At 40.7% G+C, this 27083-nt stretch overlaps 4 protein-coding genes across 4 annotated transcripts in view; 1 reads left to right on the forward strand and 3 right to left on the reverse strand.

Annotated features, from left to right (window-relative positions):
• The first annotated feature begins 4293 nt into the window (after nt 1–4293).
• LOC117787046 (peptidoglycan-recognition protein SD) lies at nt 4294–5005 on the forward strand. Its single transcript, XM_034625490.1, has one exon. It carries the CDS (start codon nt 4311–4313, stop codon nt 4878–4880), a length of 570 nt encoding a protein of 189 aa, XP_034481381.1. The 5' UTR covers nt 4294–4310; the 3' UTR covers nt 4881–5005.
• Nucleotides 5006–5074: 69 nt separating this feature from the next.
• On the reverse strand, nt 5075–8129 carry LOC117787044. Its single transcript, XM_034625489.1, has 3 exons — nt 7440–8129; nt 6632–7274; nt 5075–6550 (listed from the first exon to the last, which is right to left on the reverse strand). Exons 2-3 carry the CDS (start codon nt 7269–7271, stop codon nt 5478–5480), a joined length of 1713 nt encoding a protein of 570 aa, XP_034481380.1. The 5' UTR covers nt 7272–7274; nt 7440–8129; the 3' UTR covers nt 5075–5477.
• Nucleotides 8130–10479: 2350 nt separating this feature from the next.
• Nucleotides 10480–27083, reverse strand: part of LOC117788126 (ankyrin-2) — a 64308-nt gene continuing 47704 nt past the window's right edge. Inside the window, 4 exon segments of the mRNA XM_034626793.1 lie at nt 10480–11162; nt 11347–11625; nt 11627–16404; nt 18384–18452. Of these exon segments, the coding sequence (XP_034482684.1) occupies nt 11410–11625; nt 11627–16404; nt 18384–18452 (5063 nt within the window). The 3' untranslated portion in view covers nt 10480–11162; nt 11347–11409.
• On the reverse strand, nt 18947–21051 carry LOC117788127. Its single transcript, XM_034626794.1, has one exon. The coding sequence runs from the start codon at nt 21034–21036 to the stop codon at nt 18991–18993; it is 2046 nt and encodes a 681-aa protein (XP_034482685.1). The 5' UTR covers nt 21037–21051; the 3' UTR covers nt 18947–18990.

A 27083-nucleotide genomic window follows, 5' to 3' on the forward strand; every position in this document is an offset into this window, starting at 1 on the left:
TAATAAAAATAGATGAGTGAACTGGCATTAGAGTCAGTGTCTATCTATGTTACACACATACATGAACATGGACTTCATTGGCTTTGTGCCTTTGGCTCACTTCGAGCGTTACAAATTCAACTTTAAGCGTTTTGACGCTAAGTAGTTGATGGGTGCTCCAACTCCCAGTTTCAGTTACCATCTGCTCCCGCTTCCATTGGCAACCACAACTGAGTGCACTCCCGCATTATTTCTTTAGCATATATCAAAAGTTATAGTTAAAGAGTTGCATGTTTGCACAATACACACACACGCGCGCACACACACACACCGACACATTGATATACATGTTTATATATATAGCTATATAGTTAGATGTAGGGGTATATTGCCCACCCGTCGTTTCTTCCGGAACTTTGACTGGTTGATTCTTGTCAGCTTGAATGGAAGCGTTTGTGTCCCCAACTCTCTTGGCCTTGTCATACACGCATCCTTGAAGCTAAATTGAAGTGTTTGTGCTCAGCGCACAAGTGGCCAAAATGTGCATGAAAATAGCTTGGAGCAGCATGAAAATTTCTGACAGGACGCCGCCAGCAGAAGCAGAAGCAGAATCAGAAGGAGCAGCCAAGTTACCCAAAATGTCGATGAGCATCGCGTGCAGCGCCAACAGGACAAAACTCCAGCCAAGCTCATGATGACAATGGCAATGAGAAGAAGCAGAACGAGAAGGAGCAGTATATGAACAGGGAGAGGGGGTAGTGTATATAGATATGAGGCTGATGTTACGCACATCGTTTCACTTTAATATTGCATTATATTTTGCGCATATTTTGAGTTTTATATTAGAAATAGCGCTGTCCAGCACAACAGCTATGGTCATAAGATTAGCCCAGATAAAATATGCAATTTTCGTTTAATAATAATTATAGTAAACAAGAGATCTGTCATTTTTATTTTTATTAAATTCTTAAGAGAAATAAACTTCAATTTAATTCAGTTGTTAAAAGTCAAAGAAATGGGTTCATTTTAAAAAGTAAAATAATTATGAGAAAGAACAATAAATAAGTAATAAACAGAATGCAAGCTTTATTTACTTCTTAAATTTGTCTTGGCCACTTAACGGATATATTAATAAAAGTGTTTATTTTAGCTAAAACTTTAATTCTCTAATATAAAATTACAAATAATATAAAAATAACATAAATATATGATCTGTTTGCATACAAGAATATTAATACACAGATAATAATTCAGATTTAATTTGTCTACCTATTTCTACTTTCCCGAGTTCAAGGATTATGCAGATATTGGTTAGATACAAGTATTTGACTTGCCCACACTCATTGCATTTGTAATTTTAATGCGAAATACCAACAAAAAAACAACAAAATTAATGCTAATCGATTTGGGCTATAAATTAAAGAATTAAATAGTTTTTATAACTAATTTTTTGTGTATTTTGAGCTTGACAATGTGCTATAAGATACATTTTGATAGTAAATGTTAATTTGTAATTAGTCGATAAGTTTTTAAATTTATTTATAATTATATTAAATTCATTTTAAATCTATAGGTAAAACAGATGTAAAATAGATTCTCTAATATAGACATTTCTCTAGTTGCTGCTGCACCACACGGCGTATGCGTAACCACAATAATGCGTACTTAATGTTTGTTAATGCTACTGCAGTTGTCTGTTTACTGCTTTGGCAATTAGATGCACGATTCCTGAGACTTTTCCCCTGACAACCAGATGCCAATTAGCTGTCGCAATTTTCCACTGTCTCTGCCTTCCCCCTTCTCGTCTCTCTTCCACTCGTTGGTTGGCTTTTAAATCTCAGCTTGTTTAAGGTTAAAATCTTGTCAAAGTGCTTGGCTTGGTTGAAATTCATAAACGAAGTTTATTCATTAGCTGGCGACGCCATCGTTTACCCCAAATCCAAAACATCAACACCAACGACAGCAGGATAAACTTGTGCTCCGTGTGCGAAATAAGTTTTGTCGAGCTGCTCGACTTGTTATGAAATTTAAGCAAGTTGTCATAAAAATGTCCGCACCCAAATCGCATTACAACAAACGAAACGAAACGAAACGAAATGAAACTTACGCGCAACACGCCCCCATCTTCAGAGTCCGCCCCCTGCCTGGCACAAAAAAGGCGGAGCAAGTGCACCACATTCCCCATTCCCATTTCCATTACCATTCCAATCCCAACTGCAATTGCAATTCCAAAGCTCCAAAGTTGGTCCAAAATCCACTGCGGTTGCAACTTTTGCTCTTTCCGGTGGTTCATGTTGACAGCGACGATGAAGGCGTCGGGAATCGTCTTTTTCTGCAATTGCAGCTGCTGTAGTTGTAGTTAGTTGTTGCAACAGTTGTTGTTGTTATTGCTGTTGCTGTTGTTGCCGTTGTTAGCCACAGCTTTTTGGCTAGCACAATTGACACCTTTGCATTGCGAGTGAGTGGCATGCTCTTTAGCATGGCTTTAACCGAAGCCTACTAACTTCTGCTTTCAATTTAATTTACAAATTCTGTTGCCTGTTTTAAGGCGCCTAAACGAGCGAGAAAACTGGGTAGAACTGAAGGAAAAACCAAGGAGATTTGCAGGCGCCTGTTGTTATTGCCAGGTGCTCAAAAAAACTTTTTGCACAGCAATTCAAATGGATAAACGAGAAATTGTTGTTGCAAAAACTGCAGAAAGGGCCAAAACGACATAAACTAAACGTGCCCAATGCGAATTTCTACAAAATGCGCTTAGAAAAAGAATATAAAATAAAAATGGAATATAGCAAATGGAAAGGAAAAGTTTTCGTTTGCTTCGTTTTCTTCAAGTTCTTTTAATTTTAATTAAACGGATGAGCAGCAATTAGCGAAATAAATCTGACAATTTCGCAAATGAGCCGGCATGCTGAGTGGGCGTGCGAGTTTAGGGCGTGGCACTGAACAAGCAAATTGCCAAATAGAAACTTTGAGCCAAAATGCGGGACAACAACCAAATTGAGCTTATAAAAATATATGGTTTTTTTTTTGTGCTGTAAAGTTGCAACAACAACTAGCTTAGCTGGGCTAAGTAAGTGGACGACTAACTCATTTGTATTGGCCTGGCCCACAAATGGTATAAAACTCACTTAAATTCAACTTAACAGTCAAACGGTTTTTCCTTTGCTTTTCACCACTTTTCCAGCAGTTGCAGCTGAGCTGCGTTTTTTGCGACATCTTTTGCAGTTTTGGCTTTGGTTTTTGGCTTTGTTGCGGCTTTGCCATTGCCATTGTCCCTTTTCCTCCCCTCCTCCCCTCATGACGCCACTCCTTTCTCTACCATTCCTGCAGAGTACTTTTTATGACATTTTATATTCATTTTGGCTTTAATTGGGGCCGCTTACTTGCATTTTCGTTGTCACTTTAGGATTTCATCCCTTGCCCTTGCGTCCGCCCCCAACACTCGACAAATGGATTGCATTCGGTTTTTACCCATTCGTTTCTTTAGTACTTTTGCATTTAATTACGAAAGTTTTTTAATTAAATTACTGTGAAGAACATCTGTGTCAAGTTGAGGTTTTTTCGGTGCTCGTATGAATTAACATAATGTGAAATGTATTATAAACTACCATCCGACTGAGGTTAGTTAAATAATGGCACGGCGAATGGGAACGTCGAGTGGCAGGGGACTAAAAGCTATTGTGCAAGTCTAACAATGTGAATCCCCTCAACCTTAGGTTAAAACCCCATTCGTCATACACGCCTCACATATGGTTACATATTTGCCTTGGGCAGTCATAAAAATGACAGATAAATTTTAATTTATATTATAATATTAATGACAGAAAATATAGAGCTAAGAGCAGATTGTACTAGGTTTACTTTACTCAAATATTTAAAATAATTAATATGAAGAGAGACTATAATTCAAGTGAAAAGTATTAAAATTAACTTATGATGAATAATAATGTAAAGAAAAGATAAAAAAGGTTTATTAATTAAAAAGTATTGTCAATTATATTATAAAAATATACGTAAGTTGTACTTATTTTATTTCCAAATCTATTCCATACTGCCTTTTTTACGCTCGCTAACTTTTATGTACAGTTTTGATTAATATTTTCATTATTAAACATTATTAATTAACATTTTCGATAATTATGATTATAAGTATTGTCATATCCCCCCTCGCTAGCAATCAGTTTATAAATGTTTTTTATACTCGACGTGTCGAGAAAAATCACCTCAGCTCTTGTGGTATAGTGTATGGGGTCGTCTGCTTATCAGCAAATAAATAAGTACGCAGTTCATTTCCGAGCTCGCATCAGTTGCTTGCCAAGCATCAAGTTGAAATGAGCTGCTGCGGGAACAAATTTGCTGTGGTCCTCATTATGACACTGACAGCTGTCAATGCGGAGCTGTCATTAGTCTCCCGAGCCGACTGGAGAGCACGGCCGCCAGGTGAGATGACTCCGATGGAGCTGCCTTTGGGTCGTGCCGTAATTGCCCACACGGCAGGACGTAGCTGCAGTGATGATGAGAGCTGCGCGGAGCAGGTGCGCAATGTACAGGCCTACCAGATGACGCGATTGAAGTATTCGGATATAAGTTATCACTACCTGATTGGTGGCAATGCACGCGTCTATGAGGGACGCAGTCCGAGTCAACAGGGCGCCATTGCCGTTGGCAACAATGCCGATAGCCTGGCCATTGCCTTCATTGGCAACTTCAATGATGAGCCGCCAACAGATTCAGTTTTGACTGCGGCACAATCATTACTGGAACATGCTGTAAGTCAGGGACAGTTGGCGGCGGATTATAAGCTGCTGGGACATCGCCAGTTGAGCGCCACTAAAAGTCCAGGAGATGCACTGTATCCACTTTTAGAAAAGTGGCCTCATTGGACTTCATTGGAAAACTGATGTGTTAAAAAAAGACTACGAGTTGGATTAGATTTCGACACGTAAAGACCTTTCCTTACACATTTATTGTAAATATAATTATGTATAATTTGTTGCTTGCTTAAATACGAATACTAAACTTTTAATTTTGTTGATCTCTTTTCATTTATCATTTCTTTCCTTTTTTGTTTGCTTTTCTTTCATTTCTCTTTTTATTTTGTTTTATTTTTTTTTTTTTTATATATTATTTTATCTCGATCTACTTCGCGCCTACTAGTTTCCTTTTTGCATTTTCACGCTACTCCCCGGGAGCACTGGGCCACAATAGAGATTTGAGACATCACATAGCATTCACTGAACTTCCAAATTAAACCAAATATTACCTAAACTAACTTTACAGAACCTTAAGAGAAGAAGCACAGAAGCAAAAGAACAGCTCACTTAATGCAGAAGAATGAGAGGCAATAAACTATGGTTAGCAACATAACCGATGCTGATGCCAATTCAGATAAAGATAGAATAGATACAGATACATATACAGTAGATACAGATTAAGGTTTAGAAAATAGAAAACAAGGAACTATACAAAATTCGTAAAGTACTTAGGTAAAAATTGCACTAATATAAGCCCCCATTTGCAGTGGCATTCCCATTGGCAATGCCATTGCCATTGCCATTGCCAGTTCCATTGATGTTACTGTTGCTGTTACTGATAGTGTTGCTGTTGCCATTTTGTTGCTGTTTACCCAAAATGGGCAGCTTGAGCAGCCAGTCTCGCTTTGCCTGTCCCTCGGGCGTGTCGCCGCGCTGGGCGCACAGTGTTTGGAAGCAGGTGGTCAGGCCAACGCTGGGCGTGAACTCGGCCCGCTCTCGCAGCTCCTCTTCGGTGGCCAGCATGATGCAGTCATCGTCGATGTCTTCACTGTCCACATAGGCGGGCTGCAGTTGCTCCAATCCGCCTCGCTGCTGCACAATGTTGTCACTGTTGCGCCGAAATGAATCGTCTGTCTTTCGCAGGAAGTTATAGAGCGCCACACAGCCGAGCACCACCTGGCCAATGTGCTTCTCGCTGACGCGTAGGGGCTGCGCCAATATGGGAAATATATTGCACAATATGCGCATCGTTTGCTCCGCATGAGCATTGATCTGTTCCAGGGCATCGTAAACGGCACTGTCCTCGCTCACATTGCGTGTGCTGACCAAGTACGATGTACTTGGTAGCACGGAATCACCAGCCAGATAATAACCCTGATGATCTGGCTCCAATCGAGCCTCGAGCGCCTGCATCTTTTGCTCGATAAGCTCAACGGCAGTGGTCTGGTTATAGATATCATTTGGTCGACTGTTCGCCGCACGTTCCACCTTCACATACTGGAAATTGTTGTCGGCATCCACGATGGCCGTAAAAATGACGGCCGCACGTTTGCGATCATCGTTGTTGCTGTTGTTGCTGCTGCCGATGTTGTTCTGCAACTGAATGCTGCGCATGAACAGATTGCCCACACAGTGGGGCAAGTTGTGTTTGCGCTCCATGTCCGTGGCCGCGTTGCGCCACTGCTCATCAGTCTTTGGTAGTGTCACGTATTGGTCCTTGAGGTGCTCGTAGAAGCCCAGACAGATATTGGCAATCATTTCGTTTATCACAAATTTCGAGGCACGGAAGCAGTAGTTTCGACAAGAATGTACTTCACCTGCAACAAAACGAACAACAGATACATATTGATTATAGTACATGTATATGTATATTAAATTGGGTTAATTATATTGCGTACCCGTCGCCAAATACTTGAGCGTTATGGCCAGACGCTCCTCAGCACTGAAGGATTTCTTTTTGCGCTGCGGTGCATATTGGCTGATGATTGGCTCCAGTTTTTGCACCAGATACCGAAACTGGCTCTCGGTTATGGCTAGGAAGTAATTCAAATGGTAGCACTCGTCCTTGCGCGACTGCAGCTCGCTGAGCAAGTTCTCCTTGCTGAGAAACTCGGATTGATTCTTTCGCAGCCATTCCTTGGTCCATTCGAGTCGTCGCCGCGTATTCAATATTCCGGCCAGGTCAAGTGCACTGATTTTCGAGGTCTGTGGCCGCGATAGGACTGAGGTGCGTGCCGCACCACTCGCTCCGGCAACTCCACCAGCAGCACCAGTTCCAGCCGCAGGATTGAGTCCATTTGCATGTGCATCATTGCGTTCTGGTCCAGGGGCGTTGCCGTTGCCATTGCCATTGCCGTTATCGTTGCCATTGCCATTGTCCTGCGTGACCCCGATTGTAACGGCCACGCCCACGCGCACCTGAAGACTGCCAACGCCAGCAGCAGAGACGCCACCGCCACCGCCGCTGCTGCGATTCACATTCGTGCCACCGTCGCGCTCGCGCAGCACGCCAATTACCTTTTGTTTGATTTTTTCCATTGCCTGGAATTGGACACAAAATTTGTAATGTGCATCTCATCAAAACAGTTCGTCCACATTCCTGCCCCGCCCCGCCCCACCCATGCGCCCTCGTGTACAGGGTTGTCGCAGTCGTGTATGTATGTTTGTGTGTGTGTCGTTTTGTGCAACAAATCGATTTTTACTCACCCTCACTCTGTGCTGCGTCGAACTGCCTTTCGCTGCTGCGGCTGCTGCTGCTCCCGTTCCTTCGTCGCCGTCGCCGTCGCTGTCACCGTCGCCGTTGTTGTTGTCGTCGTCGTCGTCGTTGTTGTTGTCGTGGTTGTCGTCGTCGTCGTAGCTGTGTGTATAACCAGTTTCGTTCTTTGAGGGGAACACAGTTGGGCTGTTGTATAATTAGAATTATTTGCAGCAATGCCTCTGCATTCGTTTGTTATCTCAATCTTCAATGAATTTCACAAATTTGCACGTAGATTTTAGTTTTTTCTGTTCATCTGTCATCTGCTTTCTTGACTTCTTTCTACTCGATACGAAATGCGACAGCAACAACAACGACGAATCTACGATTTAGACAGCAATTTCATAGCCTATTTTGTGCGTTGAACTCGTTTATATTAGTCTTTTGTTGACCTGCGATTCTTTGCTATACAATTATTTATCTAAAAACCACATTTTTCTTAACTTTTTCACTGTGCAGTTGCCTTTTTCCAATTTTCTATTCCATACGCACGAAGTATTGCTTGTTCGCTTCGTCGTGCTGCCTCGTCAGCTGTTGCTTTCGTTGTCAGCTGTAAATGTGTGGTCTCCAGGGTTGTCAAGTTGAACTAAATCCAAGCGATTTGAGCAACGCAGGTTCCGGTTAAATAATATAGCGAGCGCAAAATTCAAATGTGAATTTACTTTTAGTTCATTTTCTAATAATTAATAGCTCGATCAATATTATTATTATTAACAAATGTGATCATTTTTACAGAAGTTAAAAGTTCGTCACCCTTCGACGAAAGAAGTTGTTTCGTAATAATTTTCAAGACTCTAGTTTCAAAACATAAATTTTGATTGGAAATGTTATGGAAGTGAAAAGTTGCCAGACCTTAAAACTATCGTTAATTTTTTCTGGTATTCAAGGCTGCCACATCGGCTTCAAAAATAGAGGTCGCCGATGCGATGGCGCTCATTTTTAAGGAAACATTTTTTTTTAAACGAAATTAGTAGTATTTGAATGAATAATGAATTTAGAAAACAAACCTTAATCAAAATGACATTCCGCTTAAAAGTCGGTCCAGTTTTGACAACCTTATGAAAGTTTCAAGTTGGCCATACCTTTGATCAAGCAACTTTACAAGTCAAAATTTTTGATTGATTTCACATGATTTTTTACAGAAAAATAAAAGGTTTCAGAATCCAATTTAAAGTGTTGCCTTATACTATTTACGATATAAGGAGTTGATTAAAAGTGCAAACTTGAGATTAAAAATTTTCATTTTTCAAAATTCCAAAGGGGGGACCCTTAGCATCGAACCCATGATTTAGAGGAAAATAACTATTTTTACAAAATTAATTAAATTTGAATGCAGAATGATTTATGAGGCCAAACCAAGATCAAAATGACATTCCGCTTGAAAATCGGTTCCGCTTTGACAAAGTTATGAAAGTTTGAATTGGTCGAACCTTTGACCTAGCAACTTTACAAGTCAAAATTTTTGTCAGATTTCACATGATTTTTTACAGAAAAATGAAAGGTCTCAGAATCAAGTTTAAAGTGTGATTTAATACTAATTATGATATAAGGAGTTGATTAAAAGTGAAAACTTGAGATTTAAAATTTTGAATTTTCAAAATATCAAAGGGGGGACCCTTAGCATCGAACCCATGATTTGGAGGAAAATAATTATTTTTACAAAATTAATTAAATTTGAATGCAGAATGATTTATGAGGCCAAACCAAGATCAAAATGACATTCAGCTTGAAAATCGATTCCGTTTTGACAAAGTTATGAAAGTTTGAAGTTGGTCGAACCTTTGACATACCAACTTTACAAGTCAAAATTTTTGTCAGATTTCACATGATTTTTTACAGAAAAATGAAAGGTCTCAGAATCAAGTTTAAAGTGTGATTTAATACTAATTATGATATAAGGAGTTGATTAAAAGTGAAAACTTGAGATTTAAAATTTTGAATTTTCAAAATATCAAAGGGGGGACCCTTAGCATCGAACCCATGATTTAGAGGAAAATAATTATTTTTACAAAATTAATTAAATTTGAGTGCAGAATGATTTATGAGGCCAAACCAAGATCAAAATGACATTCCGCTTGAAAATCGATTCCGTTTTTACAAAGTTATGAAAGTTTGAAGTTGGTCGAACCTTTGACCTAGCAACTTTACAAGTCAAAATTTTTGTCAGATTTCACATGATTTTTTACAGAAAAATGAAAGGTCTCAGAATCAAGTTTAAAGTGTGATTTAATACTAATTATGATATAAGGAGTTGATTAAAAGTGAAAACTTGAGATTTAAAATTTTAAATTTTCAAAATATCAAAGGGGGGACCCTTAGCATCGAACCCATGATTTAGAGAAAAATAATTATTTTTACAAAATTAATGAAATTTGAATGCAGAATGAATTTATATGCCAAATCATGATCAAAATGACATTCCGCTTGAAAATCGGTTCAGTATTGGCAAAGTTATGAAAGTTTGAAGTAGGCCAGACCTTTAAAACTGAAATTAATATTTTAAATCAAAATTCTAAAGGGGGGACCCTTAGCATTGAACTCAAAACCAAGATCCAGAGGGAAAAGGTCACAAATAAATAAAAACAAAGTAAGACAATTCTTATTAAGCATTTTATTTGGTTATTCATACGCGTGTGTGGTTTACAATACAAATAATGTTTTTTGTTATTTTGTTTTGAATTTGTTGTATGTTTTAAACACAAATATTATTTTAAGTATTTATTACCCATTACACTGGCAATGCTAAAACATTTTAAATCTTGTAATAAGTTTTAAGTATATTTTATTTTAAGTACACTGTAAGGTGTGCAATACGAAAATTAGCATTAAGTACTGTATTGTATATGATGTTGTATCTTCTGAATGTTGCGGCTTTATGTGGATAATTACCATACATTGGCTCTGTTATTTTTTTTTTTTTTTGTATATGAGTATGTATTTTAATTTATATTTTTGTATTTTAAATTTTACCTATGCATTTCACTTTGTTTATTGTATATGTAGGTATTTATGTATGTATATTTCTCATTAAAATATGCAAGCGTAAAAATTTGCTTGGTTCTTGTAAAAAATGAGACTTTAAAAGCATTTCACTTCCCAGGCCTTGACTACGTACTTGCTCTTTACATATGCACTTGTATATTTTGCTTAAATTAAACTACAATAATAAGCGATTTATTTAATAAGTACGTACATAAAAGTAAGTATAACTACATCAAATTAAAAGCAAAGATTAATTTTGCATTCCATTATTACAACGCGATCAGCACAAAAATTGTTTCCATATTTATATATATATTTTTTTAAGTTTTTCATTCATTTTTAAATACTTATTAAAGCCAATTATAGAAAATGCGAAACAGCGAATGCTTGCCGTGTTCAATATCAATTTTGCGATTTTATAGTTTTTATAAATATATAAAATATATATATTAGTTTTTTTAAAAACTCATGTATGCATTTTAAATTCATTTAAAATGTTTATATTGATGAAAAAATGACAAATTTTGCTAGTTTTCTGTATTTATCAATAATCAAGTTCGTGTTGTGTCCAAATCAGTGACGTATCAACTTGGTGATGATGTTCTTGTTGGTAATTCATCCAGTGTTTCATGGTTAATCGTGGTCCATATCAAGGTTGCGCTTTCGATGTCATCCTTACTGGGACTTCATGTCTGTAAATATATGCATGTATAGGAAATCAGAATTTAGTAAGATTTAAAGAGTAAATAATTTTACTTAAAGGCGGGACGTTTCTCTGTCAAAGTTGAGCTCTGCTGCTTTTATATTGAGACCAAATCAAAATTTGAAATTAAAAGTAAAACTAAAAGCTAAGAAGCCTTGCCTTATAATGCTTACCTAGCCAAATATTCTTAGTCATTGTTCAAGCCCCTTTTAAAATTAATTCTCAACTTGTCATCCTTACTGGCGTTGTTGTTGCTTTAGGTCCTCATCCTCAACCACCGTGGACTCATCATGTGACCAGAAACTGGCCGACATTTGTGACGACGACATGCCACCCACACCAGGGAATGAATCCTCCATTAACGTACTAGAAGCGCAGCTTGTAACGCTTCCCGACATCTGCGAGTTACCAGCGCTGGTCTGATACGTGGCTGTGGTGCCCGCTCTATTGGTTTGCTGTGGTGCCCGCTCTGGTGGTTTGCTCTATTAACAGGTTGAGAGAATCTACAGATATGTCCTTGGACATGCTGCTCTCATCCAGAGGTAATTCTTGAATTCCACCGCCACCAGAACTTGTCGTTGTGGTTATCACGCGGGTAACGGTGTGTTCTTGGCCATCGGCATCCGTGCTCGTGGTTGTTGTCGTTGTGGTGGTAGTCAGACCATCTCCTAATGTAACACCACCTCCGCTGACAAACTTGGACATGAGATCCAGCTGCTCATCTCCGAAAGATTCGATGCTTTCCTGTCGCGAATGTCGCTTATCAATTTCCAGGGAATCAATGTCCGATCGCGTTGTGGCATCCTTGGATATATCGAAGCTCTCCATGCTGCTGGTCATCATGTCGTGACTCCTGATCTCCATGCTATCGATGCTATCCTTTTCAGAATCCTGGCTATCAATCTTCGACTTTGTATCTAGCTCTGTGCTTGTTATATCAGTAACCTTGACTGTACTACTGCCTCCCTTGGCATCAAAGTCTTCCCGTTCCAATTTTTGTTTGAGCAAAAGTTCCAGATTTTCCGATTGACCTGTGGGCACAACCTCGGTCCTGGTGATGGTGCGTGTAACTTTGGTGACAACCACATTTCCGGCAGCACCATTCTCACTACTGTTCGATTTGTTGGATTCATCTGAGCGTGAGAGCAAGGCTGCCTCCTCCTTGGCCTTGATCTCAATAAGGTGCGCTTCAATGCAGGCATTCTCCAGACCCTCAAAGTCCTTTAGACTGGATATAGACACATCATCGCCGGGTGCTGTGCCGCTGCCACTGTGCCTAACCATATAGCGACGAGTGAAGCTGCCGTTACTTGAGTCCGTGGAGCCTTGGTGGGTGCGATTTCGGTTCTCCAGGGAAATGGCCTGCTCCAGGGACTCGAACTCCTGCAGACTGCTCATGGACACATCGTCGTGCTCGCCTCGCGAATGATAACGACGAGCTGCCAGATCGTATTCGGGTGTGCTCGAGAATGAATCCTTGAAGCTGCTAATGCGACTGCTGCCCACCTCGAATTCTCCATCCTCCTCCTTGATGTCCTCCAGCACTGCACCTGTGAGATCGTAGGGATAACGTAGTTGAGTATCCGTCAACTGCATCTCAACCCAACGCTTGTTAGCTGCTGTTGTGTCGCTCGAATCGCTTTCCTCCTGCTGCTCACTGCTGCTGCTTGCTCCCGTTGGAGGACTTTCCTCAAACTCAAAGTTGAGATCATCCTTGTACAATTGGGAGCCGAGTTTGGGGTCAGCTGGTGCTGATTTGATGATGATCTTCTCAACATCCTCATCGTGCTTCTGCTCGTATTTCGTTGGCTTTATTTTAATGCTCTTGCCACCTAGGTCCACCTCATTGGCTTCCTTGGCCACTTCCTCGATGATGACAAATTCATCGGAGATATCTGGCTGCTCGACCATTTCGAAGGAGTCCGGAGAATCAGCTGCTCTCTGATCATCGTAATCGGCACCGACTTCTGCGCGTTTAAGTTCTTCGAGTTTCTGCTTGTACTGTTCCTGGACACGTCTTTGGAAGTCTAGTTCCTTCTCTTCGGCCTTGGCTTGATAGACGTCAACATCACTAGCTTTATTCAGCTCCTCCTCAGTGCGCACTTTGTACAGGCTCTTTTCAGGATATTCATCAGTTTCCTCTTCTATCGGGGACTTGACATCCTCGGTTACCATAATATCAGGAATCTTAGAATAATCTTGCATGTTCTGCGATGGTCGGCGCTCTTCAATCATGGCTGCTTCAGCCTCGAGTTCCTCTGTAGCATCCTCAACAATCACCTCGGCAACCAGTTGAGATGGTGTAAATGGACGTTTCTCCAGCTCGGCACTGTGATCCATTTCCGCTGCAGCTTGTTTCTTTTTCTTGTTCTTGCGTTCCTTTGGCGAACGGAACTGTCGAGCATATTCCGATTCATAGGGATCTGTATCAGACTCGCTTTCCGATTCCTTTCCTTCGCCTTGAGATGGTGCCTCCTTATCTAAGTTTTTCAAGGCATCTCCCGAAATTGTGGTACTTTCGTTTCTCTTATGACCTCGACGCTTTGATTCACCTCCAGGGGGAGTACTGGCATTCGAATCTTGGGGCGAGTGCTCCTTGCTATCCATCTCCAATACGAATGTAGTATCCTCAGGTAATGAAGCGGATGGCACCATCTCATCGTGACCATACTGGAAGCCTTCAATGCCTGTCAACGAAGATGATCCTGCAGATCCGATAATATCTCCAAAGTTTTCAACAACTGTGTCAATATTGGAAGTACTCGACATGCTGACAGAGAGTATGCTTCCCTCATCAAGGCTTGATGCTAGCTTGGACTCATCAATTGAACGCCTTGGATCGCTGTGGTAAAGCAGAATATCTTCACCTTTATCGCTATCCCTGGGACTATCAACCATGCCTTCCTTTTCTTCAATAGGATAAGCTAGACCCCAAGTTCGCTCTGCTTCTTTTGGCTTGGGATATTCTTCAATCTGCATTGCTTCAGTGGATTGTTGTTGAGGCAAAACTTCGGACTCGGATTTCGGCTTGAAAATCATTTCCTGTGAACGCTTCATTAAGCTTTGCTGCTCTGCACTGGGATATGATGAAGCTATCATGTCCAGGCTTTCATCGCTGTCATCGTCATCTGCCCGTAAATCGTGGAGGCGTGCCATTTCTTCAGCCTCTAGGGCATCTGCTTCAGTTGATGAAGCCACCAAAGTCTCTGACAGTTCAGATACATCAATGCTTGCCAGATTAGCTGAGGTTTCCGACTGTGAGTCCAAACTGCGCATGCTCTCATGTGAGCTGATAGACTTGCCGCTGCTGCTGCCCAAAGTACTCACTGCACTCACATACTCGGTGCCATCTCGACAGGTTGAAGGTGTAAAGTCCCTTGCAGTTTGGTAGTCACTTGATGTTCCTGTTCCAGTGAGCAAGTTTTCTACATCGGATGAAAGGGGACGACTTTGTGTCTTCTCGAAACTCTTGTGATAGCTATCACTTGAGCTGGAATTGTCCACATCTGGAATGGACCAACGGTTTATGGAATCCGGGGACGAATCAGTTTTAATGCGATGTACCACCAAGTCAACTGGTTTAATACTCTGATCCGAGATCACTTCTTCAAAAGCACTGCCCGTAGATTTATCTGCAATGCTTTCTTCAGCGACTACTGAAGCAGTCGCTAGTCTTTCCGTGTAATAATCCTCCATTGAACTAAAGTCCTCAGCGGTTTCAGTGGAAATGAAGCCAAGTGAGCCTTGTTCTTCCTTCGCTAAATGCTCCTCCATGGAGCTAAAATCCTCAGCTGTGCCTGTAGAAACGAATCCTAGGGAGCCATGATCATCTCGTCGTTCCACTTGGCCAAACATATCCTTGGCATAATGAGCCATAGCTGCTTGTTTGTTCAACGTCTCCTTGATTGTGGTATCGAATAGTCCCTCGGGTGGCTGGGTGCTATCTATTGTAGAGGCTTGAAGTTCGGGTATTCCTATAAAGGATGACAGATCCTCACTCTCAGATCCAACTGTAAAGCCTTGAGACTCTGTGCTAAGCTTAAATTCTTTCTTAAGTATTTCTGTAGTTTCCTGGACTTCAGAAATGGGTGGACCCACAATTACATCATCAATAATGCTTTTGGTAACTGATCCTTGTGGTTGTTGTGGCGAATGTAGTACCTTTGGCTTACTCGCTGTCGGAATTTCCTTCTCAGATATTTCCCACTCGCTTTTCTCCAGCGGTAGCTCAAATTTCTCTTGCTTTTCAACAATTGTGTTGACTATTTCAGGGATCTCTTTGCTGGATTCATCGGGATCTTCGCTGCTTGAAGGTGCCACCTCAATGACAGCACGACCACTTGAGCCGGTTGATGTGGTAAGGCTTTCCTCGGTGGTTACTTTCGAAAGTTTAGCATCGGTGGACTTGTCCTTGTCAGCATTTTCAAATTCCAAGATATCGTTTCGGGTTTCCGATCCCTGTCGGACTATTTTGCTGTCTAGTGCAAGGGGATCATCGGGTTTCATGGTTACATACTCTTTGAATGCGTCATTAGCTTCATCGGAGTCAACGGAAAACTCCTTCATCAAGCATATGTCTTTGGCTTCAATAATCTTAGCCTCTTCATCCTGTGGAGTCAGACTTGGTGACTTTGTTGATGTCTTGATAATCACATTTCGACTTGATTCCCCTATGTAAAAGCTAGTTGTTTTCTCGAGACCTTCGGATTTCTCAGTATCTGCATCGTCCACTGAAATTTCACTAGTGGGCTCGAAACTTTCCGTGTGATCCTCAGAGGCAGTTGTAGTTGCAGTGGTTGTGACAACATCGCGTTGTTGGGATCGAATTGACAGCTCCGTGGAGGGTTCGTCTGTTTTAGAAAGTTCCTCTGTAAAATCTAAGCTACGTAGACTAATGCTATCGGATTGCTCTCCCAAGGCAGCTAGGTTCTCAAACTGATCAGTGTGCTTCATAGGAGCACGTGGTTTCGGAACTGGTGTGGCGGCATCAATACTTATATCGATCGGTAAGTCGGGTTGTTGCACTTGAGTTGGAATGGTGGTGCTATCAGTGCCTTCGGAGACGGAGACGGGGGAGCTTGCTTTGAGTACGCGAGGTTTTGGTGTGGGTGTGTCGTGGCTGGTGGTCGTAATTGTATTGGTTTCGACCACAGATTCAGCTGCTGTTGACGACGGTGGTATGGGAGTGGTATCTGTTGAGATTGGTTGTATACCCGTATCGCCGCCTGTTTCTACAAAACAATAGTGGTGAAAATAAAAGCAATTTTAAAAGTGTTGCGAAAGTCGAAAACGGAAGATGAGGAAGAGAAAACACAAGTATACAATAGAGCAAGAGGAAAAGGTAGAGGTAAAACAGAATAGGGTACGGATGCATACGAATAAGTATGTGAATGTGGATTGTTAGTAGGTGGTTTAGTAAAATAGTACGATAGGTTCTTAGAGTTAGAGTAGATAGTAAGTAAGTATAGTTGTGGATATGAACATGATTTTTTGATTGATTGATACATATGAGGTTGACATGCATACAATTAAACTTTTAACAAATTTCAATCAAAACGAAAAAAAAATTAAATTAAAAACTAAATGCAATTAGAGCTCAACTTGAACAAAAATTATTTTCGTTTTATCACATTGGCCGCCATTTTATTTCGTTTAAATTGCCAGCATTTGGAAAACGTGAACGTAAAATCGAATGCTGTACATTATAAATATATAGAATTTGATATTCACGATCTACACAAATCACCAATAGAAGTAATAGTACTATACAAAGCAATTTATGGATACGAGTACGTTAAAATTCAAATTATATTTAGATTAGGTGTTATTAGGTATGCTATATATATATGATACCTGTCGTCAACTCTTGTATATCATTATCGGGTGTTAATTGATTCTGTGCCATATCGGCCATTGTGTTTGTCGTGGGCGATACACTGTCATCCCAACTGAGCTTCGAATATTCACCCTGCAGGGCACTTATTTCATCCTCGTGCACCACAGTATCGAATGCCTCCTCGAACCGTGCACTGACATCATCTATTTGTTCATCCGAGGATAGTTTATCGATCTTATGATCGATGCGTCTAGTACGCACCTCCAATTTATCATCGGCTTCTTCACTAGGTTCTACATATTATATATAGTCATACATACATGATTGATCAACAGGTGGCAAAGCAAACATAGAATATAGGAGAGTAGTTATAACATCTAGCGGACTAAACAACACAATGCAATTTATATATTATACTAGGGTCCTATACTAGTGTAGATTATATAGGTATTCCTAAGCTTTAGGCTTGTATCTAGGATCGTAGAACTAACACATTGCTTGGCATTATATTTTTTTACCTTTTGATGTGACTGTTGACGGGGCAGCATTGATCAGAGAATGTTGCTGCTGTTGCTGTTGTTGGATCTGTGTGGTAACTGTTGTTGTTGTTGTTGTAGCTGTTATGTTTTGGGCATGCAAGGGTAATTGTATGTGCTCATCGGTAAAACTCATATTATCATCAAATGATTTGCCGGACATGGACTCAATGGTTGGCGATTTGATGACATCAACGCCGCCAATATCATCGCATGTTATGGCATAGTTATCACTTTCAGAATTATAATCGTGCTTTATAGAATCATGACCATTGGTCTGCTCCCCATGGCTCTCAATGAATTCAACACTCTCTTCGAGCACATTATCGACTAGAATTTTGGCTTCCTCGCGAATACGTGCCACAAGATCTTCGCCTTCATCACCAACATCACCAACTTTAACATCATCACCTGTAAAACAATTGCACATATTTTTTTTCATTTTGTTGATAGAAAATTAGTATAGATTGCAAGCTTGGAAATCATGAACGGCATGAGAAGCGATTTTCGAAATACTTATTTGATTAAAGTATGTGCAACAATTTTGAGTGTGAAATGTGGATAGAAGATTGATGATTTGAAATGCGGTGGGTGATCTTTGGTGATGTGAGGCGAGATCTTTTTAACAGCGTTTTCTATTGTATTTATCAAATTGATATCTTAAAAGTTTTCAACTTCTTTGTCTCAATGAGCTTTAATTGCATTTATAAAATAATAATAAAATTAATTCAGAACTATACTATTTATACAAAATACTTATGAAGCACATGATTCAAAATTAGCGCAAAATTATGAAAAGCTATATTTACTTCTGTTTAATAATCGGATATAGGCTTACCAATTTGTTGAGAAATTTTAACTGTATGCTGAATGGAGGATGGTCCAATTGTAGTTTTTGTAAGGCCTTCTGTAAATGAGCAATTTGGGGATTAGTAAAAATATCAAAGTATTGGATGATAACATAAATTAACCTAGAAGCAAATACATTAAACATACGCTACAAATCAAAAGATAACTAATTATTTAGACGGACTCAAAATAAGGACAAAAACATAAACAGATTCCAAAGAACTCTTTTGTTAGCTCTACACGTATTTACTAATAAGTATATTAAGTAGTATATTATTTTAGTTGAACGACGCTTAGGTGATTATTATATATAGATTGTTAGTATTATAAGTACGGGGTACATTTTTAAGGCGGACATTAGCAATTTGATTAGATTAAGGCTTTTTGTTGCTTTATTGTGTGTGGCAAAAACTTGTTAAAAAAATTATTATGTTAATTGTTGGGTTTACTTACAATATGCTTGAGTGTATGTATTAATATTTGTATGGATTTTAGTTATTGATTTTTCACAAATACGTATTTATGGAATTATGGAAATATAGTTAAGATTTCTTTTGATTGTGTGTGTTGGCAAATGATTTAATTCGGAACGAAGACTAGTTGCCTCCTTTAGCAGCTGACTCATCGGACTCAAGGTATTCAACATCGGTGTAAGCATCTCGTATCACACCTTTCAATTGTAGCTTCTCGGTCTCGGCATTAAAGCTGCTGCCGCTTTTTTCATGTACGACTGTGTAACTCTCATTCAGCATATCATTGAGCTCTTTGCTATTGCTATTCGCCACCTCAATGGGTGGAAGCTCAAGGACATCCTCAGCATCGGATGGTAGTTGAACGTCCTCGACGTCCGTGTTCTGCTGACTGATGACATCGTCCTTGAGCAGACGCATGTGAAGTGGCTGCAACTTGGACGTGTTGCACTTCGGTTTGGGTAACGAAGCCTCTGACGCATTGGATACATCGTCTGTGGAAATATCTTCGGCATCGGTAAGTTTATCTGCTTTCTGACTCTTAGCTTGTATTTTTAGTTGTTCGACTCGCTTAACACCAGGTGGTAGATCACATTCACTCAAATCCATATCCTCCACATCGGTAATGCCATCCTCCTTGCCCTTGACAACATCCAACAGCTTGTTCTTGCCCTTGCTTGGGGTGCGTGTCTTCAACTTCTTGCGTCGGTTGGTGCCTGCCACAAAGATTTCCTCGACATCTGTGACGGATTCAGCGTTGGAGAGCACTTCTAGGCGCTTGCTCTGTTGCTGCTTCAACAGTTCGTTGGAGACAATGACTTCATTCTCTATAAGTCCTGCTGCTCCGACAGCCAGCTCTTCCGCAAGTGATAGATTTGCACTCCAGTCTTCAGGACAGGAATAGTCTTCCGAATCGGTGTTAGTAATATCTTTCAAGTGATTATATATTCCAAACTCGTAGCTTATGTTCATAGGCATCACATTTGTAATGGTATCCCCATACTTATCCTCCCTTAGCTCAACAAACTCACGATGTGGTAGGGGCAGAATTTCAGGTGCCACAGCAATTGCTTCGGGAACGGAACTACCTAAAGAAAGATCGTCACAGTACATATCCTCAACATCGGTTAGACAGGTGCCATCATCGCCAGGAGCTAGGATAATAGCTCGTGGAATAGGTTGTTCATCGTCCTCTTCATTATCGAAACTGTCCTCGGCTGCGGAGTCGTCGATACCCTCGACATCTGTGAGTACTTCTTCATGTTTGGGAGCTACTTGTAGGAACTGTCGTCTTTCAACATTCATCAAGCTCGCTTTAGAGTTCCTTCGTGGTTCTCCACTGACGCTGACAAAGGCAACATCTATGGGAGGCAAGCTGGCATCGCTAATGCTGGCACTTTTAGCTGCAGCTCCTCCAGACTCAGATTCGGTGCTCGAGCAGGCAATTTGACATAGCTCCTCACTGCCGCTTCCAGATACCACAAGTACTTCATCCTCAGACATACCACGCACATGCCCCGCAATACCGGTACAGTCAGACAAAGCCGAGGCCAGATCACTAATATCACTTATAGCTGAGACATCCTCATAGTGATCAGAGTCATCTTCATGTTTCTCGCCGTCGGCTATGTTGACACGCCCCTGATCGCCTACAGCATTATCTAGGTCAACGCATACGGACTTCTCGCAGCCGTAATCCATCTCGGAGTCTGTGTCATAATCCTCGCAGTCAGTTAAGTAGTCGGCCAGGCCATTCAAGTTTTGTGCTTGTAAAAAGTTACCCGCTTTTACCTCACAGCTCTCCTTGCCATCAATATCAAGAGCCTCCTGATTCTGTAATCCCTGTTGCAAGAATTCACGTAGAGACATCTTTAATTCGGGATAAGCCGTGCTCTTCGAGTCCTCATCGGACTCAGTATCGTAGTCCTCCACATCAGTGACATCGTTCTCAAAGGGTTTCGACTTGTTCTTCTTTGGGGGCACATTTCCGGAGCTACGACGAGAGCTTGGTTTGAGAACTTCGATCTGGCTATCAAAGTCTTCCACATCTGTTACGCCACCTGCTCCGCTGCGATTATAGTCCATATCATTGCTATCGGTGTCATGGGAGGATGAGGATGATTCGGAGTGCTGTTCGGCAGTCACGGAAATTATTGGGAGTTTTTTGGACATTTTTGTGGGGTTTTCTTTTATTTTATATTGTGTTTAATTGTTGTTTCTTATTGTGGCTTTTAAGTATTGATTTTAGTTATTTGCGTCAGCTATTTGTGAAAAATAAGTTAAAATTAAATTGAATAAAAGCAGTTGCAAATTTAGATAAATTAGAAAAGTTGCATAGTTCCCTAAGCATGATGGGTATCGCTCTAAGCTATGCTTTATATAGGAGTACGAGTACGAATACGAGTACGATTATGTATGATTTTGCTCTAAGCCTAAATATGGTTGTCTTATTTACCTTTGGATGTGCTGCTGATGCTGCTTGTTTCCTGCTTTTTCTTTTGGTGACTCTCACTGGTCACCTCGACATGCAACTGAACCGTAGGGTCCGGTGGAGCCCCAGGATGCTGCTGATGTTGATGGTGCTGATGGTGTCGGCGCAAGGTCTCCTCAATTAGAGCTAAAGGACTACGGGTCGGCTTAGGGGAACCAGGACTGGCGGCCAGTAGACGCTCAGGATCCCCAGTGGTAAACATGGGCAGGGCAATTGAGTCGGAGAGACTGGAATCGGTGGTATCGATAAAGCTGACATCAAACTCATTTATGCACCGTTGTTGATCGTTTGTTGACTGTGGTCGCATTCCCCCCAATGCCATGGTGTGGTGCTCTACATCAAAATCGGGCTGGCGGTAGACTACTTCTAGGGGCTTGTCGGGGCCAAATGTTTTAGTGAAAACCTCGCTGGTTAGCACCTTGCGACTGTTGCTGCCGCTACCGGAGGATGATGAGGTAGAGCTTTTTGTACTATCACTTGATTTAATGGAACGTATGGTTATCACCTCGGAGTCGTCATCAACAAGCACGGTGCTAACCGCGCTGGTTGTGGCTATTGGCTCCCTGTGTACACGTACCGTAGATGTCGTAGACGGGCCCTTCTTCTCCGATAGTTTCATATTGGTCTTCTCTTTGTCCGTCTTACGGCTGACCATCACGGCTGAACGTACACTGCGTCGGGTGCTGCTCGATGAACCACTGGCACTGGTACTCCCACTGGCTGTAGTGCTCGATTCATTCATCGTGTCCTTCATCTGTTTTTGTAGTTTCGGCTCAATGGAACTACGCACTTGTTTGGCGGTTGTTATCCTGCTGCTTCCCTCTCTCGTTTTACTAAGGCTTCTCTTAACGGTTTTCTTATTGTCTATCTGAGGTTTTGAAACGGTTTCATCACTTTTGTTGTTGCTTAGCTTAGTTGAAGTTCTTGTTGCGGAAGACAAGCTAATTGGAACTTTAGTGCGTTGCAAAGTTGCACTTGTTGCAGTTTTTATCTTGTTATCAGTTTCTATGGAAGCTTCGTAGGCAATGGATTTAGTTGCATTAGCTGATTGTGTCTTCATGCTTTTAGTTAGTTGTTGGCTCTTGGAGCCTATCACGTTTGCTTCTTTATTTTCTTTGGATGTTTGTCTTTTGTAAAGGCGGTCTGTACTTTTTATCGACTCCTTACTCTCGTTATGGGAACCTCTTTTGGTCAGAACTAAGGACTTTTCACTGCTAGGTCTCTTTTGTTTTTGATCTATTAAAGAGTTTTTTGTCAAGGCACTTGTCGTATTCTTAGTGTTGTATATACTTTTGCGATTTGTCTTTGGCGGAGCTGGTGATTTGGGTGGTGCTGGTAATTTTGGTGGAGCTGGAGTCACGCTACGACTTTCACTATCGGCATTACGGCCATACCGCATACTGTGAGCTAAAGTCGGCTGCATGTATCTGTGAGTGGCAGATGGCGTTGGAGTTTTTATTCGGCTCGATCCAACAGATTCTTGTTCGCTGTGACTAGAACTTCTCTTCAATGTTACAGACTTCTTCTGGTGTACACTAATTGTCTTTGTTTGCTTATTTGCATCTTTTTTTACTGAAGATGTCTTCGTTGTTTTAGCCGCCTGTGTGGTCTTTGATGCTGGATCAAACGAGCGCACTGATGTATTGTATGGTATTATCGTAACATCTGTCTTTACCCTAGGTCTCGGCGTTGTGGAACGACTGGTATCGCCTTGAGGATGACTTTCATAAAATATCGAACTTGATGCTGGACTTGCGGATCTTTCAAAGTGAATTTCGCTTATTACACGACTTGTTGCTGAAGCCGAGCTTGTAGCGGTCGAAGATGAACTTGTCACAGATCTCCTCGATTCGGTTTTTCTCGTTAATTTATGTTGTTCAGATGTTGCTGGCGGCTTGCTTGAGATAATTTGTTTGATAGGCTTTGTTGGTTTTGATTGAGGGATTGATGCTTTCTTTTGTGTGGACTTAGATTTCTCTCTACTCACTACTTCTTTTTTATCTAGTTGTTTTTTCACTACTGTACTTGAGGTCTTTGAACCTAAATTTTTAGCTGTGTTGGGTTTACTAGCTAATGATTTGGTTACTTTTTTTTGAGCGAACATTGTGTCTTTAATTTTATCATCGAGTTTGACAAAGTATGCTACAGGGCGAACTTCTTTGGAATCAATACTCTTCTGCTTTTCAGTCTGCAGATCAGCTTTTGGAGGAATAACTACCTTTTTCATATCCCTAGTATCAATATTAGCACTCTTTAATGTTTCCTCCACAATTTCATCGACTGTACGTTCATTTTCTGCTATGTCAGCAATTACGAAACTCTCTTCTTCTAAAACTTTCTCCAGCTGAACGCTTCTTAGTGTTTCATTCACAATCTTTTGAACCTCGGCATCACCTGCTCTTAAAGTTTCCTCAACAATTTGTTGAACAGATCTAGTATCTTCAAAATCCTCATATAAATCGGATTTTATTTTGAAAACTTTTTCGCCGGTCGGGAATAAACTACCATCAAAAGAAAGTTTGTCTTGTGGCTTAACAATTCCAAATTCATCACCACTTTCTCCGTCCGAGTCGTCTTTGGTAGTTGTCTTTGCTAATTCAGTTGGGGACTTGGGTTTGTCAACGGATTTGATAGGTTCTGTGGGTAGCTTGACTACGTCCTTAATCTGAATATCAATTGACTCATGAGATTCACTTACAGAATTAATCTTGCTAATGCTTGTCGTTGTAGGTTCCAATGGTGTGATAGAATTAAGGGGTTTTGTTTCAGGCTTATCAAGTTCTAACTCGTCCTCACTTTCATCATCAGAATATTTCTTAGGATTTGGCTTACTAGCATCAATTGGAGACTTGGGTTTCTCATCTAATTCAATTGGTGACTTATCTTCAGTATTTGGCTTCAGAATGTCATCAATCTTTTGCAAAGATTTCTCTCCGCTTGGGAGCACAGAAGTAGTTGAGGGGATAGTCTGAGGAAGCTTATCTTGCGGCTTAACAATTCCAAATTCGTCATCGCTTTCTTCGTCCAAATAGTCCTTAGGAATTGTCTTTGTTAATTCAGTTGGAGACTTGGGTTTCTCAACGGATTTGATAGGTTCTGTGGGTAGCTTGACTACGTCCTTAATCTGAATATTGATTGACTCATAAGATTCACTTACAGAAGTAATCTTGCTAGTGGGTGTCGTTGAAGGTAGCAGTGCAGGCTTATCAAGTCCTAGCTCGTCCTCACTTTCATCGTCAGAATATTCCTTAGGAATTGGCTTACTAGCATCAATTGGAGACTTGGGTTTCTCATCTAATTTAATTAATGACTCATCATCAGTAGTTGGCCTTAGAATGTCGTCAATCTTTTGCAATGATTTGTCTCCGCTTGGGAGAAGAGGAGCAGTTGAGGGGATAATCTGAGGAAGCTTATCTTGTGGCTTAACAATTCCAAATTCGTCATCGCTTTCTTCGTCCGAAAAGTCTTTTGGACTTGTCTTTGCAAACTCAGTTGGGGACTTGGGTTTCTCAACGGATTTGATAGGTTCTGTGGGTAGCTTGACTACGTCCTTAATCTGAATATCAATTGACTCATGAGATTCACTTACAGAAGTAATCTTGCTAGTGGTTGTCGTTGTAGGTAGCAATGGTGTGATAGAAGTAAGGGGTTTAGTTTCAGGCTTATCAAGTCGTAACTCGTCCTCACTTTCATCGTCAGAATATTCCTTAGGAATTGGCTTACTTGCATCAATTGGAGACTTGGGTTTCTCATCTAATTTAATTGGTGACTTATCATCGGTAGTTGGCTTTAGAATATTGTCAATCTTTTGCAATGATTTGTCTCCGCTTAGCAGCAAAGGAGCAGTTGAGGGGATAATCTGAGGAAGCTTATCTTGTGGCTTAACAATTCCAAATTCGGCATCGCTTTCTTCGTCCGAATAGTCTTTAGGAATTGTCTTTGTTAATTCAGTTGGGGACTTGGGTTTCTCAACGGATTTGATAGGTTCTGTGGGTAGCTTGACTACGTCCTTAATCTTCATATCAAGTGACTCATGAGATTCACTTACAGAAGTAATCTTGCTGGTGGGTGTCGTTGAAGGTAGCAGTGCAGGCTTATCAAGTCCTAGCTCGTCCTCACTTTCATCGTCAGAATATTCCTTAGGAATTTGCTTACTAGCATCAATTGGAGACTTGGGTTTCTCATCTAATTTAATTGGTGACTTATCATCAGTAGTTGGCTTTAGAATGTTGTCAATCTTTTGCAATGATTTGTCTCCGCTTGGGAGCAGAGGAGCAGTTGAGGGGATAATCTGAGGAAGCTTATCTTGTGGCTTAACAATTCCAAATTCGTCATCGCTTTCTTCGTCCGAATAGTCTTTAGAATTGTCTTTGTTAATTCAGTTGGGGACTTGGGTTTCTCAACGGATTTGATAGGTTCTGTGGGTAGCTTGACTACGTCCTTAATCTGAATATCAAGTGACTCATGAGATTCACTTACAGAAGTAATCTTGCTAGTGGGTGTCGTTGAAGGTAGCAGTGGTGCAGGCTTATCAAGTCCTAGCTCGTCCTCACTTTCATCGTCAGAATATTCTTGAGGAATTGGCTTACTAGCATCAATTGAAGACTTGGGTTTCTCATCTAATTTAATTGGTGACTTATCATCAGTAGTTGGCTTTAGAATGTCGTCAATCTTTTGCAAAGATTTCACCCCGCTTGGGAGCACAGAAGCAGTTGAGGGGATAGTCTGAGGAAGCTTATCTTGTGGCTTAACAATTCCAAATTCGTCATCGCTTTCTTCGTCCGAATAGTCTTTAGGAATTGTCTTTGTTAATTCAGTTGGGGACTTGGGTTTCTCAACGGATTTGATAGGTTCTGTGGGTAGCTTGACTACGTCCTTAATCTGAATATCAAGTGACTCATGAGATTCACTTACAGAAGTAATCTTGCTAGTGGGTGTCGTTGAAGGTAGCAGTGGTGCAGGCTTATCAAGTCCTAGCTCGTCCTCACTTTCATCGTCAGAATATTCCTTAGAATTGGCTTACTAGCATCAATTGAAGACTTGGGTTTCTCATCTAATTTAATTGGTGACTTATCATCAGTAGTTGGCTTTAGAATGTCGTCAATCTTTTGCAATGATTTCCCTTGGGAGCACAGAAGCAGTTGAGGGATAGTCTGAGGAAGCTTATCTTGTGGCTTAACAATTCCAAATTCGTCATCGCTTTCTTCGTCCGAATAGTCTTTAGGAATTGTCTTTGTTAATTCAGTTGGGGACTTGGGTTTCTCAACGGATTTGATAGGTTCTGTGGGTAGCTTGACTACGTCCTTAATCTGAATATCAAGTGACTCATGAGATTCACTTACAGAAGTAATCTTGCTAGTGGTTGTCGTTGTAGGTAGCAATGGTGTGATAGAAGGAAGGGGTTTAGTTTCAGGCTTATCAAGTCCTAACTCGTCCTCACTTTCATCGTCCGAATATTCCTTAGGAATTGGCTTACTAGCATCAATTGGAGACTTGGGTTTCTCATCTAATTTAATTGGTGACTTATCATCAGTAGTTGGCTTTAGAATGTTGTCAATCTTTTGCAATGATTTGTCTCCGCTTGGGAGCAGAGGAGCAGTTGAGGGGATAATCTGAGGAAGCTTATCTTGTGGCTTAACAATTCCAAATTCGTCATCGCTTTCTTCGTCCGAATAGTCTTTAGGAATTGTCTTTGTTAATTCAGTTGGGGACTTGGGTTTCTCAACGG

Source organism: Drosophila innubila (assembly GCF_004354385.1).
Source record: "Drosophila innubila isolate TH190305 chromosome 3L unlocalized genomic scaffold, UK_Dinn_1.0 0_D_3L, whole genome shotgun sequence".
Classification (NCBI taxonomy): Eukaryota; Metazoa; Arthropoda; class Insecta; order Diptera; family Drosophilidae; genus Drosophila; species Drosophila innubila.

Coding starts and splice junctions, on each gene's coding strand:
- LOC117787046 (XM_034625490.1), top strand. CDS start 4,311: ATGAGCTGCTGCGGGAACAAATTTGCTGTGGTCCTCATTATGACACTG.
- LOC117787044 (XM_034625489.1), bottom strand. CDS start 7,271: ATGGAAAAAATCAAACAAAAGGTAATTGGCGTGCTGCGCGAGCGCGAC. Junction 6,551..6,631: donor GCTCAAGTATTTGGCGACGG/GTACGCAATATA, acceptor GTTTTGTTGCAG/GTGAAGTACATTCTTGTCGA.
- LOC117788127 (XM_034626794.1), bottom strand. CDS start 21,036: ATGTCCAAAAAACTCCCAATAATTTCCGTGACTGCCGAACAGCACTCC.